This window comes from Palaemon carinicauda, chromosome 5, assembly GCF_036898095.1.
Source record: "Palaemon carinicauda isolate YSFRI2023 chromosome 5, ASM3689809v2, whole genome shotgun sequence".
NCBI lineage: Eukaryota > Metazoa > Arthropoda > Malacostraca > Decapoda > Palaemonidae > Palaemon > Palaemon carinicauda.
The window spans coordinates 166,139,781-166,157,327 of record NC_090729.1 but is presented as its reverse complement, the minus strand read 5'-3'; the positions used below and the strand labels follow the sequence as shown (position 1 = coordinate 166,157,327).

The 17,547-nt window shown below is 32.1% G+C and overlaps 1 protein-coding gene and 1 long non-coding RNA gene across 7 annotated transcripts in view; one reads left to right on the top strand and one right to left on the bottom strand.

Moving 5' to 3' along the window:
* Window positions 1-17,547, top strand: part of LOC137640651 (uncharacterized) — a 160,495-nt gene that overhangs the window by 50,863 nt on the left and 92,085 nt on the right. The gene's annotated exons all lie outside the window — the stretch shown is intronic.
* The window catches only part of LOC137640648 (collagen alpha-1(XVIII) chain-like), a 76,361-nt gene that overhangs the window by 10,491 nt on the left and 48,323 nt on the right, over window positions 1-17,547 (bottom strand). For 2 of the 4 annotated variants that reach the window (XM_068373145.1, XM_068373146.1), the window contains exons 4-15: window positions 14,002-14,025; window positions 13,418-13,561; window positions 12,386-12,598; window positions 8,602-8,631; window positions 6,447-6,617; window positions 5,466-5,565; window positions 4,832-4,993; window positions 4,087-4,226; window positions 3,417-3,530; window positions 2,180-2,279; window positions 1,472-1,638; window positions 728-955 (exon numbers count right to left, since the gene is read on the bottom strand). In XM_068373145.1, coding sequence (XP_068229246.1) covers window positions 728-955; window positions 1,472-1,638; window positions 2,180-2,279; window positions 3,417-3,530; window positions 4,087-4,226; window positions 4,832-4,993; window positions 5,466-5,565; window positions 6,447-6,617; window positions 8,602-8,631; window positions 12,386-12,598; window positions 13,418-13,561; window positions 14,002-14,025 — 1,593 coding nt within the window. The remainder of the gene's footprint in view (window positions 1-727; window positions 956-1,471; window positions 1,639-2,179; window positions 2,280-3,416; window positions 3,531-4,086; window positions 4,227-4,831; window positions 4,994-5,465; window positions 5,566-6,446; window positions 6,618-8,601; window positions 8,632-12,385; window positions 12,599-13,417; window positions 13,562-14,001; window positions 14,026-17,547) is intronic. The other 2 variants (XM_068373148.1, XM_068373147.1) reach the window with 2 other exon arrangements.

Here is a 17,547-nt window from a genome sequence, read left to right as displayed (position 1 = left end):
TCTCAGTCGTAACACACCTATCACCTCTATAATCTCTAAAGCCTGCCATTCTTCTTATTTCATCATTATACAATCTTTTAACTAGTGACATTCCAAGACAAAACTAATTTTATTGGAGGATTAATAGCAAGTTCAATAGAAAACAACGGTGTATCATTGAGGGTTTGTGGATTACTCTAGTTAGCTATTGAGAGAGACCCTGAGGAAACAATGTAGAACCCTATTTACAATGGGCTAAAAAATCTCGATGGTAAGATTTACAATTTTCTGTGATATATTTGCGATTTATTAACGTGCAACTAACTGCTCGCCGGTTATTTTTCAATTAACCCGAGATAAACAGAACAGTAAACACCGTAGAAGTAAAGAAAATGGCAATTCCCTAGTATCAAAAGTTTAGTGACTTTATAGGCGATATCTCTGAATATATTTTGAAGGGAACACTTGGAGTAACACAAGATTGTTCCAAAATCTTTAGAGACAAAACTGTATGAACTCATAGTTGCAGTTATTCCGAAAGATTAAAACTAATTGGATGGTGAACTTCGAAAGAAAATATGAATTTACTTAGAAAGACGATTGCCAGATTCAGAACTTTGCAAAATTACCAAAACCTCAGTAGCGGGTGTAGCAAAATCGTGTACCATGAATGGAAGTATAACTTCGAAGTAGTACTTCGAAGTAGTACGCCCCATAATAGTTGCATGGTAATGCTTTTATTACTCACTGGTGGACCAGGGGGGCCAGGAACTGGAATGTATTCAGGTTCGGCAGATGAGGGTGCTGGAAGACCTGGCGTTCCAGGAGGTCCGGCAGGTCCAGGGGGTCCAGAAGGACCAGGAGGTCCAGGAGGTCCTGCAATTCCAGTTGAACTCATGTGGGTGGTTCCAGGTAGAGCTGGTGACATGCCAACGGAATCAAATTCGCTGAAGCCAGGAGGAGGACGAGGGCGAGCCTAAAAAAAAGAATAAGCCGAAAATAAGGCAGAATATACTATGTGTATATTATATATATATATATATATATATATATATATATATATATATATATATATATATATATATATATATATATATATATATATATCGAATGTTTTATTCTTCACGGGACTCGGAAGCAAGCATGTATAATACAGTTATTTGTATAAATTGCAGTTACCTGCAGCAAACACTACACTCCTATAATAGATTCGCCCATAAAAGTTAATTATCAGGAAAATTTAATTAACAGGAAATGGAGCTTTCTACATTAAGACTATATTCATCCCATTACTACTTGAAAAACCATTTATATTTTCAAGAAGCGGCTACAAAACCTAAATCTGGACTATCGCCAGCTATATATGGAATCAATTTTGAAAATGTTTCTAGAAAAAATCAATATATGCTTAATCTTTATTTTATATTCGTTAAAATTAAGGAGGAGGGGACCTATATATACTGAAGCTTAATGAAGCATTGCTCGCCCTTACCACTAATCCATAGAGGCCACCTTCCAAATAAGTAGCACCACGCCCCATGGCACTAGTAGAGGGACCAGGGGGACCTGGTGGTCCTGGGGGCCCCCTTTCTCCTTTTTCACCTTTGTTACTGAAACCATCGTAAGCGAATGTTGTGTCGAGGGGTGTTGCGTAGGGACCTTCAAAAAAGGATAGAAATATGTAAATAAGGTTTTTTATTATTTCTGCGTTTCGTTTAGGGACGCTTGATTGGGTGTCAGTTATTTTCTTTCCTCCATTACTTTTTCTTGGACTTAGGAATTTTTTTTTTTTTTTGGGGGGGGGATTTCTGTTTCATTTTGAGATGGAAGTATGTAATTTATGCATATTTATATATGTGTGTATTTATGGATATATATGTGTGTATATATATATATATATATATATATATATATATATATATATATATATTTATTATATGTATATGGATGTATATTTAGATATAAATACTGTATAATACTGTATGTATATATGTATATGTGTGTGTATGTGTGGCATATGTTAACATGGGTTTATAAGTATAGAAAGAAAGACATAACGAGAGACGCTTGATATATTCACAAATCACCAGCTAATATTTTTGTTAGCAATAGTTAAGAGCTTTGTTACTATAAAGGAAAACAAAACCAAAGAAATTTCCATTCTTTATAAATGGCGAACTTTGAAAGCATCGCGACTTGCCTGGAGGAGATGCGGGTCCAGGTGGACCGGGAGGGCCAGCAGGCCCGTTTTGTCCTCTTTTACCTGGAGCGCCGTTGAGGCCTGCGTCGCCCTTTTGGCCCTGCGAATAATAATTAGATGAAATTCTATTTCGTGTTAAAAAGTACCTGATAAATTTTAAAAGGTGATAAAGTTATTTGGCACTTTAAAAGTCATGATAGATATTTGATAAATTCTTAAATGTTATGAGGAAAATATCTGATAAATATTTGAAGGTTATAAGAAAATGTCATACATATTTAAAGGTCATAAGATAGCATATAGATATATAGAAGGTATAAGAAAATGTCATATGAATATCTAAGGTTATAAGAAAATATATAAATATCTATTCTAAAGGCTATAAAAAATATATAACTGTCTAAAAGTTGTAAAGAATATATGACAAATTTCTGTTTAGCATTTTGAAGAAAAGTTTTCTAAAAGTTGAAAAAGAATGTGACGTTACAATAGAACTGCAAGAACCTAATAACATTTGACTGTAAATAATATCTGAGGGTTGAAGTAATCTAACACTTCTCCCAAAGGGTTGAAGATATTCTGGTTGAGGTTTTTGGGAATCAAGAGAATTGATTGAAAGTCTTACGAATTGAAGAGAATTGAAGAAAGATATATATGAAGTACTTTTGCAATCAAATTGCAAAAGAATGTTGAGAATTGATCTTAGATGGTTGATTCGATGTTCATTGTTATGTTGCTAAATCTATTGAAACATAACTTCAGAGGCTTAAGTTTTCGCGCGTGAAGAGTATGGTGATTACAGTGCAGTTGAAGCTATGATTGAATGGATTGTATTTCATTGAACGTGAAAAATTATTTTATAATTATGGAAGATTTCTTCTATTCTCATTCTCGTCGAGTCACAGATATTATAATTTCATGATTTACTTTCACCAGAAAGATTTCATCAAATCCTTATGATAATGCAATGTTAACTTTTAACTTTTATCTTTGCAAATAAAAAAAAATTAATTTAGTAATAGGCATTGAGAAATTTGCTGCACAGAAGTAAAATTTATCCTCTTTGAGTTATCAATTAAACTTCAACTATATAACAATTTAACCAGAAATATATTTTAGTCTTTTCTTTGTAGTATGATATAAAATAAAGGCAAGTAAAGTAACATTTGTTGTTTATTAAATTTGCAACAAAAGCAATTAAACTTGCAACAGTTTCTTATTACATTTGTAGAATTACCTTAATTTCAATAATTGTTCCATTGGAAAGCTGGATAGGTCCTGGTGCACCTGGTTCGCCCTTGGGTCCGGGATTTCCTGGTCTTCCTTCGGGGCCCTCTTCTCCAGGTTCTCCCTAACATATGATGATGAGGAGAGAGAGAGAGAGAGAGGAGAGAGAGAGAGAGAGAGAGAGAGAGAGAGAGAGAGAGAGAGAGAGAGAGAGAGAGTTTGCATTAGGGTTATTAATAGTTTGTTTACGTGACCCGTCATAAATGACGGCTAAATACTTAGATAAGCACACTCGCAGATGACCCTTCCCACCCCCTCCCCCCTCCCACGAGGGAATGACTATACTACTCCATCCTACCCGAGGGACTAGGAGATACCGACTAGTTATACGTCTCACAATGCCACTGAACGTGACCAGAAAACGTTGAAAAACTTGTTTCAAACAATAACACCTTATTCTAGAAAATTATCAACGCAATCATATTTGTAACTAACACTTTGATGTTAGTGACCCAGTGTACTTACGTCTGTAGGCTTTGAACTTCAAATTCCTCATCGCCAATCTCATTGATCTCTTAATGAATTATTCTAATCAGCCCCTACAATGAATCACTTGAACCTGTCTCTTAAACTTTAACACTTGCCTATTTTACTAACACTTCAGCCAAGCTTATTCTTACCAGTGGTCCTGGAGGACCTGGGTATCCTACTGGTCCTTGGGGCCCTTGTCGTCCTTCCTCTCCTTTAGGGCCTGGACGACCAGGGGTTCCTGGCAAACCATCTGCTCCTTTGGGCATCACCATCTCGATCCGTTCAGCAACTGAAGAAAGATCCGGGTTTTATTATAAATAAACGGATGAATAGACGTAAACTATACATTGCTTGCTCAAAATTACTTCTAACGTAATAAATGCAGGACTAAGATAAAGTATAAAGAATAATCAGAGGTCGCTTGGTTATACCAGAATCCTTGCTTTTTCTAACCTAGGATCTCTGGTAGGAATACCAAGAGGTGCCATTAATTATCATAATTGATACAGCAAAGGACAAACTTATCACGAAAACCCACCACTGTCTCAAGCTTATTTTGGTAAGAATTTCCCATTCAATATTAATTTATATTGCCTAGTTCCAGCACTGTGAACCACTTACTAATCTCTATAGCTTTAGTTTGAATGCAACTCCACTAATAAGGTTATTTTATTTGGCCAAAGAGAGGCAAACTCGTGTAGATAATTGTTCTCAAGAATTAAAATGGCACATTGACTACTACCGGTGTTTTATTTAGAACAGACGAATCAGTTGTGAATTTCATTATCAGTTAAATTAGATAGACACTATTAATTCTAGATAAGTTATGCAGACTTGAAAAGTTATGAATGATATAGCAAAGTCCTTGTAGACTGGAAAAACTGTTTTAATTACTCGTGCGTAGGTTGGTCATCTGGCCGCCGTTGCTCTCCACAAAGAACTTGAGGGAGGAAAGGATTTCTGTTCGAAGTTCCTCAGGGCTGTAGAACTGACTTCCTTTTAAGCCTGGTGGCCCTCGAGGACCTGGTCGTCCTTCACCGATATCTCCTTTGTCTCCTGGGGATAAGAAAATATAGAAATATACAGCTGTTGATACATCGCTTGTTGGAATCGTTGCTTTACTGATTTGGTTATTGATTCGTCGTTATTTCACAAGAAGAATTTTATATATATTAATTAATATTGATGTATGTGAATATTCTAACGTATATAGAAACATTATTTATTTAGAGTAAATAAAATATTGTACAAAGCAATGGTAAGTGTAAGGTCTACATTGTTGAAAAATAATTGAGTATAAAGAATCTATGGAGCGCCAAATGATGATCCAAAGGCAAGAAGTAAAGAAAAATATGGGACATGTTTTGAAATATTTGAGGATTGTAGCCTACAAAGAGGCAAATAAAAAAGTAATTTAAATTATATATAGAGTGACAGACATAAATAGATAAAATATGGAATATCTGCGTCCTATTTAGGATGCATGTGAAGGATATTTAGGATATGTGTGACGGAACTATTATTTCACCTTTTTGTCCTTTGTGTCCCATTGTTCCTGGAAGACCGTCGACTCCTGGGGGACCTCGAGTTCCTTTGTCACCAACGCGACCACTTCTGCCTTGAATACCCTGAGGGAAAGATAGTGAAAGTCGTGTTTGAAAAGTATTCGGTGATTGATTAATGCAGCATCTCAGATTACCCTAACTACATTGACGGTCATTAGGAGATATGTTGCAAACACTGATCAAGATCTCAAACCTCGGAAGTCACCAAGCACAATTCTTACTTCTACCGGTGGTTATCTACCTATTTTGGTAAATGATGTTTTCGTAAATCTTTGAGGTATGGTCTCCATAATCAGTGTTTAGTTGACTTTGTTTAGCAGTTCTATGGGTAAAGTTACGTTGAGGGAGGAGTTCCACTTATTGCACTTATCTTGCGGGTGACGTATATTTTTTACCACATTACAATGAACCGACTCAGATCAGGAAGCTTCTTCAGAGTTCCACTTTCTATCTCATCTCACAAATTCTCTCATGACATTACTTAACTTATATTTTTCATGATAAAACTATCAATTTGTTAGAAGTTTTAATGTTTAGAACTTTATTCGACCTATATATAGTCATGTATCAAAAATTTCCGTATAGAAATTTTTTTTTTTTCGCCAAATGAAGATAGTGAAATATTTTTTTCAGTCAAAACGGGATAATTGGGAAAGACTGGGGACAAGTTCTTCATTTAACAACGGTTGGCTCCATAGATTTAATTCCCACCAGGAATAGGAAAACAGCTGATTGGTACAGTTGGCTTCATTAATTCCGGTACACTAACGCCTGTTTAGCTTTACGTGAAGAGTACCGGAATTAATGAAGCCAACTGTACCAAACCCAACCAAGTAACGACCATTAGCTAAGCTATTTCATAAGAACTAATTCCAAAGAATCGGTTTTCGGCCAGACAACCATAACTGGAAACAGCCATTTAATAAAGACTGACAGTAACAAACCTCTTCTCCCTTTGTGCCCTTGGGTCCAGTGAAGCCCCTGTCTCCCTTCTCTCCTGGATGTCCTCTTAGTCCCCTTGGCCCTGGTTCTCCAGGGAGACCACGCCTTCCAGGGGATCCTGGCTCGCCTGTTTGCATAACGGGCATCACGTCTGGGTCGATGACGCCGTCCACCTGAGGCCAGAAGGGACAGTCGTTAGACAAAGGGACATCTTAGTAATACATGTGTTTAGTGTACATTCGTGATTATTTGTCATGATTATTCATTATGGCTAATAATGGGTAGAACAATGGTGCGATAAGATATGATGATGATTAATAAAGGCAAGCACGCGCGCGCACACAAACAAACACAGATATAGATATATATATATATATATATATATATATATATATATATATACATACATATATATATATATATATATATATATATATTAGTTTTATATACCGTGTATACATATTTTATATATATATATGCATATGTATATATATATATATATACATATATATATATATATATATGTGTGTGTAATTGATTTTATATACTGTGTATTCATAATTTATATATATATATATATATATATATATATATATATATGTATATATATATATATATATATATATGTATGTATGTATGTATGTATGTATGTATATATAAATTGTGTATAAAGAGCTTTTAGTTTTGTTTGCAATAATATCTTTTTTATAGATATTTTCTACTGTATTATTTTGTATTATCCAGTCGGAAAAAATATATGAGAGTTGTAGTTCGTAAACATTAATTTATTATAGACATTTTTGTTCTTCGTTTCAACAATCCGAAAGTAGAGTAATGAAGATTTTTTGTAGAATCTTAATTAATTCTGAAAGCTAAATGACTTGAATTCAAACGAAGGAAGATATGTTTTCTATACATGAAATATTTTGAAATATTGAATGTTGAAAATTATAATTGTTTTGAGAGAGAGAGAGAGAGAGAGAGAGAGAGAGAGAGAGAGAGAGAGAGAGAGAGAGAGAGAGAGAGAGAGAGAGAGAGAGAATGATTTTATTGATGAGAGTAACAAACATTCTTATTTTCATGCCAATATAATTTCTGATGAAAGATATACTGCCAATGTTTTTGTTTTTATTTTGGTACTGTTTCCATGTTATGGAGACGCAGCTAAATTAATTGAGAAAATTAAAAAAAATAGTTAAAATTATTTATTCATTTCAAACCAGTGTCCATTGTTAAAGTAAACATGATAATTACTGGGATGAATATTGGTTAATCTCTCTCTCTCTCTCTCTCTCTCTCTCTCTCTCTCTCTCTCTCTCTCTCTCTCTCTCTCTCTCTCTCTCTAAAGTTACAAGATTAAGTTAAATATCTGTTACTAATTACAAAATAATTGTAAAACGTTATCATTCATTTTTAAATCATCGACTCAAATGTCAGATTAAATGAAGAGGAGCGAGATTAATAGTAAGAAATTTTAGGGGCAGATAAATTTCTTATGGATTAAATGGTTTCGTGCTTTTTAAAAAGATATCTTAAGTATAGTTCATGCCTTATAAAGATATGACTTAGTGAAACTATTGGAAAAATCGAAATATTTACTAGTGAGTATATTCAAAACATATAGATAAAAATTAGAATAAAAAATTATTGATTATGAATTGACTTATATGTGACATTTCAGTCTTAAGTATTAGCGATATGTGAAAGTATTTTTTAAGTGGACGACATATTTTCTCTTGCAAAGAAGTAAAGCAGCGCGAAAATCTATATTTCGTACAAGCAAACCAAGGAAATTGGAAGCGAATACGCAAGCAAAACGGCCAATCATTAAGCAACTGAACTATACTTCAAGTTTCTTCTTATTGTAATTTCCTTCAACAACCAGAAATTATTTTGAGAACTCAGATAAAAGTGTAAGTGAAAATTTAAATTAATTGTTTAAGGCTATTATTGCTTTAAAGCATAATGATAGCTACTATCTATAATAGTTGATATCAATTTTCGAAACAGCATACCGGGACATCCAACTGATGGAAATTCATGCAAGGGAAAAGAAAGATCAAATAAAAGGGAAGGAAAGGCTATTTTACAACTATCCCTTTCACTATTAATTTTACTACTATTACTACTACTATTTCTGCTATGCTGCTATCTTACCTGATAGCTAGATAGGTGCGTCCACCCGGGCTGGTGAAGAAATAAAGGGAAACATGTAGCAAAGATATTATCGCGACTTCGGGTTTCAAATGGGAATATTCTTTTTGGAATTACGCTGCCCGCCCTGGTCCGAATGCCTTATGGATTAGAACTTATAATTTACTGATGACATTTGGATTACGATAGATAGTAATTACGGACTTACGTTTATGACAAGTACATGTACAGTAGAGAGAGAGAGAGAGAGAGAGAGAGAGAGAGAGAGAGAGAGAGAGAGAGAGAGAGAATATGAGAGAGAAGAAGAGAGATGGATTAATATGTATACATATAAATAGTATATATGGTATTATATATATATATATATATATATATATATATATATATATATATATATATGTATATGTATATTATATATGGTATATATATATATATATATATATATATATATATGTGTGTGTGTATTATATATGTATATATGTATACAATGGGTTTTAGTGTTTGTGTTTGAATATGACATACGATATGCAATATGCCGTAATAGCTTAGTGTATAACATAAATCCGATATGACATTGAGAGTATTCTTAGAAAGAAAATATAGGAAAACACGAATCTACTCCATAAATTTACCCTTATGAAGAAGCAGGTTATTTATTTTGACAATGTCGCATCTTTTTTTATTCCAAAGATAAGAAAGATAGACTGCTTATAATTCAATACTTTTATTCATATATTTTTGGGGGGTTTTGATCTTTTGGACTATATAATAAAGAACCCGGGAGGTGTGATTTTTTTCTTTCAGATATATATATATATATATATATATATATATATATATATATATATATATATATATATATATATATATATATATATATATATATATATATATATATATATATATATGTATATATATATATATATATATATATATACTGTATATACTGTATATGTGTGTGTGCATAAATGTGTATGCTTATTTATATGTAACTTTCATTGAAGAACTAATTTTATAAGGAAATCAAAACTATTTCGTAATTTGTTCAGAGAGGTATACGAAAGGAACTCAAAATGCTTAATGACAGCAGAATTAGTAGTGGTAATAGCATCCTTAGACAGTATTGAATGTAGTGAAAAACCAATAACACCAGTAATATCGGTATAACATTTTCTGGGAAGAAGCTATTTATTAAAAGATAAGTTTTTTTTTTTTTTTTCATGAAAACTAGCAAAAACAAGTAGATGCGATAGTACATAGCAGTAGTTTGCAAACATAGTCAAATTAGTTAGAATGACAAACGAAAAGGAAAAAATATTAATGAAAATATTAAAGTAAAAGTTAATGAAAATTCTTGTGTAAATAAAAATCAGAAATTGAACAAAGATGCCGGTAAAAATAGGATTCTCCATTCGTTAACACTATGGTAATTAGGAATAGCTGCAGCAATAGCAACATAACTCGAATATAACGAGGAATGTACTAATAGTGTTTGTATTATAGCCCAAAGATATTTGAGGAGGCTTTAAAAAATCATGTAAGAATGAAAAATTATAATATATGAATCGGGATTACTATAACTTTCGCTGTAACGCAGAGCCTACAAATAAAGGTTCTAGTAGTGAATTCTGATGATGACTCTTGTAAGAAGTAAGATAATCAGTCCAGTGAAAATGGAAAAGAAATAAAAAACCTAATATCGCAGAAACAGTGTCACAAAAATCCATATCTTGAAGGCGTGATTCCGACATCACTTAACAAAGAAAAGGACCATTTAATTGTCAACAGCGTTTCTTTAATTTCGTCGCCGAAATGGCTCTTGCATGGGTTCATGCGCGCGTTCTGTCTCGTCCCAAATTGTGTGGTTTGTCCGGCCAATTAGAAGTTATAATTATGTCGAGTGTTTTTCATTAGCGTTGGCTTGGGTGCTAAGAGTGACGTGTTATTGCATGTTTATTGTCTTGCATTGAAGTTGTACTAATTTTTCCATTTCTTTAAGAATTTTTAGTTATTATTATTATTATTATTATTATTATTATTATTATCATCATCTCTTGCTAAGCTACAACCCTAGTTGGAAAAGCGGGATGCTATAATCCCAGGGGCTCCAAAAGGGAAAATAGCTCAGTGAGGAAAGGAAACAAAGAAAAATAAGATATTTTAAGAAGAGCAATAAGATTAAAATAAATATCTCCTATATAAACAATTAAGATTTAACAATCCAAGAGGAAGAGAATAAGATTGAATTGTGTGCCCAAGTGTACTCTCAAGCAAGAGAACTCTAACCCAAAAGACAGTGGAAGAACATGGTACAGAGGCTATGGCATTACCCAAGATTAGAGAACAATGGTTTGATTTTGGAGTGTTAAATCAATACCATTGTTGAGAACACTTGCTTTAGAGATTTTCTGTAGGTTTAGTTTTCTATTTGATCTTATAGATTAGATGAAGAGGGTATCTTGGACGCTGATAATATAAACGTAATGTTGGTTGGTCTCTATGACGTTGCCCTGTCCCTTGTCTGAGTAACCTTTAAACTTTTATTTTGCGACACCCACACTGCATTCTTTTGTTTTATCGGATGCATCAGACTTGTGGTGTTACGGAAGAGCAGAGCGTCGTACCTCTCATATATATATATATATATATATATATATATATATATATATATATATATATATATATATATATATATATATATATATATATATATATATATGTATGTATGTATGTATATATGTGTGTGTGTGTGTGTAAATAATTGAAAACGTGTGCTTAACTTCAAATGTAAAGATTTTCTTTTTGTCAACTACAAGGAACATTTAGCGAATTCTGCTGGACTGTTATATTAAAGTTAAATTTAACGGCAATCTTGCGCGTATGTGGTAATCTTTATTTACTTCGTTTTACATAAGTTGGATCATACTGTACACATGTAGCATGAAATCAGTGAAATCAAACCTAAGATCAGTTTAAACATTTGAAAACTAAACTCCGAACACATCCTTGCTAAATCAAGACTCCTAAAATACAGTAGCTTGTGTACATGTTAGATTTCGGTGTAGTACCTACTATATACAACTTGCGGACAGTCTTTCATTAAATTCTGTTGAACATAAACAAAGTCATTTGTTAATGTATATAGATTTTTATTTTTGAAAATGTATCTCAAGTGCACACGTATCTGCCGACTTGAACTGTATTAATTTTTGTATTAAGCTGTGAATGTTACTTCGATTTCTCTTTGAATTTTGATTATTGGTGTTTACAATAATGTCATTGTTGCGAAGAAGGAAAATACGAAAAATATTAGAAGTAAAAGTGGGGCAAAATTTTAAGAGATTTCTTATAATTAGGAAACTTACGTCCTTGCATCAATATTGATATTAGTAGCATTAATCTTTATGCATACGAGTGATATGAATGTACATTCACACAGACATGCATGTGGTATACTACTGGGCAAAGGAAAAATATAAGTAATATGGAAGGAAAATCTAACATTGTCATTCTCGTAGGTGATTTTACAATAACACGTTTTCCTCAAATAATATGCAATTAACCGCTAACTACGTCAAACATTTTGTAGAGCAAATGATCCAGACTGAAATAAAAAAATAAAACTAAAATTTCAACAAAATTTATAAACAAGGATAATACTTCAAATTGTAACAAAAACAATAAATATGAGATAAACATTTAACGTGTAAAAATATAAATAAAAAAAATTACCATTCAAAACTCAATCACAAATTCATGTGGAAATAACAAATAAAAAAACAAATACCGTCTTGCTTTCTTCTTTGCCCCACGTCCAGCCAGGGGGTCCTGGTGGCCCAGGTGGTCCTACAGGTCCTTGTGGTCCAGGGGTACCGTCAATACCAGGTTCTCCTTTCGATCCTTGGAGTCCCTCAGGTCCTGGGGAGCCTAGTTCCCCACGGTCACCCTTTTCACCCCTGCGACCTGGTACGCCTCTCTCGCCCTGAGGTCCGGGTGTGCCCTAAGTTGTTGGGAAGGGATAAAAATTTTGTAACTTTAATACAATACTTTTTGTTATAGTTACTCTGACTTAATCTTAAATAGCCATAAACGACGTAATTATTATTACAGAAGATCCATAATTACGCGAATGATTAAATATATTTGAAATAAAATAAATAAAAGTGGCTTCTAGCTTTATGTACAATAAATGATTAGAAAAGAATATCCACACACAATGTAAAAAGCGCCATTGAGAGCTAAAATGGGTATTAGAATATGTAATTAGGCGATGAAAGAAACTTAATCAAGTGAACTGTCAGAAATGGGATTAGAGTTTTACAGATATTTGCATATTTGATTATCATCATTTAAGGATGATAATTACAAGGCAATGGAAGAAGAGGTGAAGATATGTACACACATACATATGTATGTGCACATATAAGAATATGTTTCCTGTATGTATATATAAAATTATGTACATGTATATATATCATATTTCCTATATGTTTTACATATGAAATGAGTATACATACATACATAGGTACATTTATACATGTAAATATGTGTTCACGAGTTTTTCCCTTCATACATGCACACACCTTGTGATCACACAAAAACACACATGCATATATAAATTCAATATATATATATATATATATATATATATATATATATATATATATATATATATATATATATATATATATATATATATATATATATATATATTTATATATATGCATACATACAGTATATGTCTATTTACATGTCTGAGTTTATGTGTAATTATTTGTAGTCTATACTTAGGATAAAATTGAAACCCTTATTCACTTACTGAAAGCCCTGGTGAGCCGGGTACTCCATCCCTACCAGTGATACCAGGTGGTCCTCTTGGAATGTGATTTCTGACGATTTTCACCAACTTGGTCATGTTGCAGCCGCAGTGACCAGTTCCCCCAATCTCATCTGCCCATTCCTCCTGAAATGTCAGCAACAAGGAGTTAAGAATCACCATATATTTTCAATTATTTTATGTAATTATTCCCAATATGAAGTCCTCCCTTTTGTCACGCTGATCTTCAAAATCAAACTTAATCTTTGATAGCTTAAGAAGGGGGTTATAATCTTAATTTTACTTAAATTGACCACCAAGATAATGATAAAAACGCTATTTGTCGATAAATGGAAATTTACATTGCATTTCCTTTCAATTTTATTGTAGAAGAATAACTATAACAGAGATCTTTTTACTTTCCTAACTTTTTATTAAACGTGTCCTTATTAATCCAGCTACCCACGGAATTGCTTACAACTGCAGAATTTCAATACTGATACGTATTGATGAATGGGAAATATTGCATGGATATAGATATTATGGTAGACGTTTTACGTAAATTATATAACAAGTAAATTGCTTACCTGATTTATAAACAATCCTGATGTCTGAAAAAATAAAATAGCCAGAAAATTAATCAAACTTAATTAGTCATTCAAAGTATGGTGTAATTATAACTTGATGGGAAAGTTATATCTTAGAATTAGCATTGTTTATTTGAGTTATACTAACAGACCTTCATAAAACAAATTAGATGATTTATATTTAGCGTATTTCTATTGTTCACTTCAGTATCACCGATGATACTAAATATTCATTTAGCTCATACTTTGTACAAACAGTAAGAAATATACCCAAAACATCCTTATAGGTGAGTGGAAAAGTCTAGACAATTATTATTGGCTAAGGCATCCTTATATTGGCATGCACTTACAAAAGCCAAACCTAACTGGCCTTTGAAAAAACTTATAAAATTAGAAACTCTCCAGGATAAAGACTTGATTAGTTTCAAGGTCTATAAATAAGCTCATTATGTATAAAGTAATTGATCCTCTTTGAGTCATTTAAACTTGAGTCGAGTCAAATCTTGTTACATGATTGTAAATTATTATAATTTATCTCTCATCATATTGCAAATTCAATTGGCTTTATGGTGCCTTTCAGCTATATTTGGACAGCTTAATTGGCATTGTATAATTATCGTAGCTTGTCTTGATATGTGAATACCCCTTATAGGATGGCAACCTGAATTTCTGACATTTTAGTTATACTTCAACTACGATTTGTGGCATCTTAACGGGTAGGATAATTTTATCATTCTCTTCAGATCTGGTATAAGGATTGATGAAGTGGTGGAGCAGTAGAGTTTAGATAAGGTTAAGATGTGGTTTGCACTGGTATGTACCTTCGTATGTTTTGATTAAAGTCACACACATCTTTGTTATGTTCCGTTAGCGCAGGTGAAAAAGGTAGGGAATCCCTCATTGATAAATAACATTAAATGGAAAGGGAAAAGTCTTTAACGTTAAATGAAAAGGGAAAAGTCTATAACATTAAATGAAAAGGGAAAAGTCTTTAACGTTAAATGAGAAGGGAAAAGTTTATAACATTAAATGAAAAAGGAAAAGTCTTTAACGTTAAATGAGAAGGGAAAAGTCTATAATATTAAATGAAAAGGGAAAAAGTCTATAACATTAAATGAAAAGGGAAAAGTCTTTTAACGTTAAATGAGAAGGGAAAAGTCTATAACATTAAATGAAAAGGGAAAGGTTAACGTTAAATGAAAAGGGAAAAGTTTTCAATAAAGTAAATTAATCATCATATGAGGAAATGTAAAGGTAAATTGTAACAGAACCCATCACATTTCACGAAAAGAAATCGATATCAACTGACAAATACACAGATTAGACAAAGGTAAGAAAATTAAAGATAAAAGATATAATTACATCGGTAATTGAGAAAAGAAAGAGGTAGATATCAAGTAAGAAATAAATACATAGAGATTAGATAAAGGAAAGAAACAGAAGATAAAATCACATCCCCAATGAGAGAAAGGAAAGAATTTGATTTGAAAACGGCTGGTTTTGGCGAGCGCGAGTTTTGCAGAGACCGGCTCAGTTTTTTGTTGACGGAATGGGGCCGTTCCCACCGCTTGTTTGTTTGTTGGAGTAAGTGTCAACAGGCGATCTATTTTTTGCTAAGAACGCATCCTTCTGATAAGTAATCTTTCAAGGCAGGTATAAGGGGGAATTTGTCATTGTCTGGGATGAAAAACAAAAATATAGGTAAAACTTTTTGTATCTTAGAAATTCATGTATTATTTCTCTAGTCTATATTGTGAAATCTGATTAATTTCAAATTTCCACCATCAAAAATATAAATATGTTTTTCGACTACAGTTTGTGTGAAATCAAATACAGTAAGGAGAAATATTGTCTTGGCCAAGAAAAAATGAATAACAAATAAACTGAAATTTAGTATGTGGTATCCATCTAATGTGTTTGTGCAATGGACTATTTATTTTCATTAGCTGAAAATGCTTTACTTATCGTGAAAATTGCTTTCAAGAAAAAAATAAAAAAACAGAAAATGTTTTCTTACTTTAAATCCATCCACATAAGGAATTAACTTCTTAGGAAAAATACCAATGCTGCATAATTACTCCAATCATCACAACGTTTTAAATGGAAATTTTCCCGATTGCCAATTTTAGATTTATTTATTGACTCATATATATATATATATATATATATATATATATATATATATATATATATATATATATATATATATATATATATATATATATATGTATATATGTGTGTATATTTGCATATATATATGTGTGTTTATATGCATATATATATGTGTGTTTATATATGTATATATATATATATATATATATATATATATATATATATATATATATATAGTATTAATTTGTTTATTTAATTATATATTTGAATATATGATAAGGACAAATCTTAGGTATCTACAGTATATGCTAGCAAAAGGATCTTTGAGACTGCTTTGGGCTAAAGCGAGTGAGAAAGACGAAACTTAGCTTTGCAATTGCTGATGGAAGCCAAGGAAGGCCATTTTGAAATCTTTGAAAAGTTACAAACGAATCGAAGGCTGTGTGAAAGACCTGGGGCTTATCGTTTGAAAGAGTCGAAAATTATTAATTTTCACTTCTTTGGCTGATGTTGTTATATAGATTTCGTAATATTCTTGGACAGAGCGGTTTTTCTTTCTATTCGCTAGTGTGATTAAATGATGATAAATAGTTGAAAAATATGATGGGTTATAGAACCGAAAATAGGTTGATTAAACGTTAAAGAATTTCAAATCCATCAATAAATCTTGGTATGTAATATTACAATAATTTGCTAAATATTCCAGTAATTATCTGTAAATGCTTGTATGTTTAAAGATTGTAATGTATCATTGTTTTGCCATTTACTTTCGTAATTTAATTACTCCTAGGATTTATTTGAAATGTCTGTCATTAGTTATAAGTTTATAATTTATACTATCACTTACATAATATTCATAATACTACTTTTTGTTATTGTTATCTATTACTTCGATTAAGGGAAATGATGGAATAACAATATCTATACATCACCCAGAACAATTAATTGTTTTGGGACCCACAGTTTACATGGAAAATCTTCTTCATAAATAATGTTGGTTATTTTTCCTTCGATGGAAAAAGTATCTGACATATTTTTGCCTAAAATCTTCACACATTTATTTTTTTCTTAGCCTCCCTAAAGATATAATTCAATTGTCTTGGTTTTTATGAAATTATGAAAAATATTTTCCATTGGTTTAGGCCTTCGTTTATTGGCTGTCTTTTTCTATATTTCCAATGTCAAACTTACGGGATTTAATGTTTCCTTTTATCTGTTTTGCTTCGACTTGAACGGAGAAAGATAGAACCAGTCTTCCTGCTAAAAAGTATATTGGATCGAATGAAATTTAAGCCGAATAGTCAAGAAAAATATTGGGTTAGGTTATATCCAGACTATGTTTTCAGGTTTTGGAAACTTGAGCTTTTGTGGGAGGGGGAAGACAGGAAAAAATCATCATCATCATCATCATCATCATCACCTCCTCCTACCCGT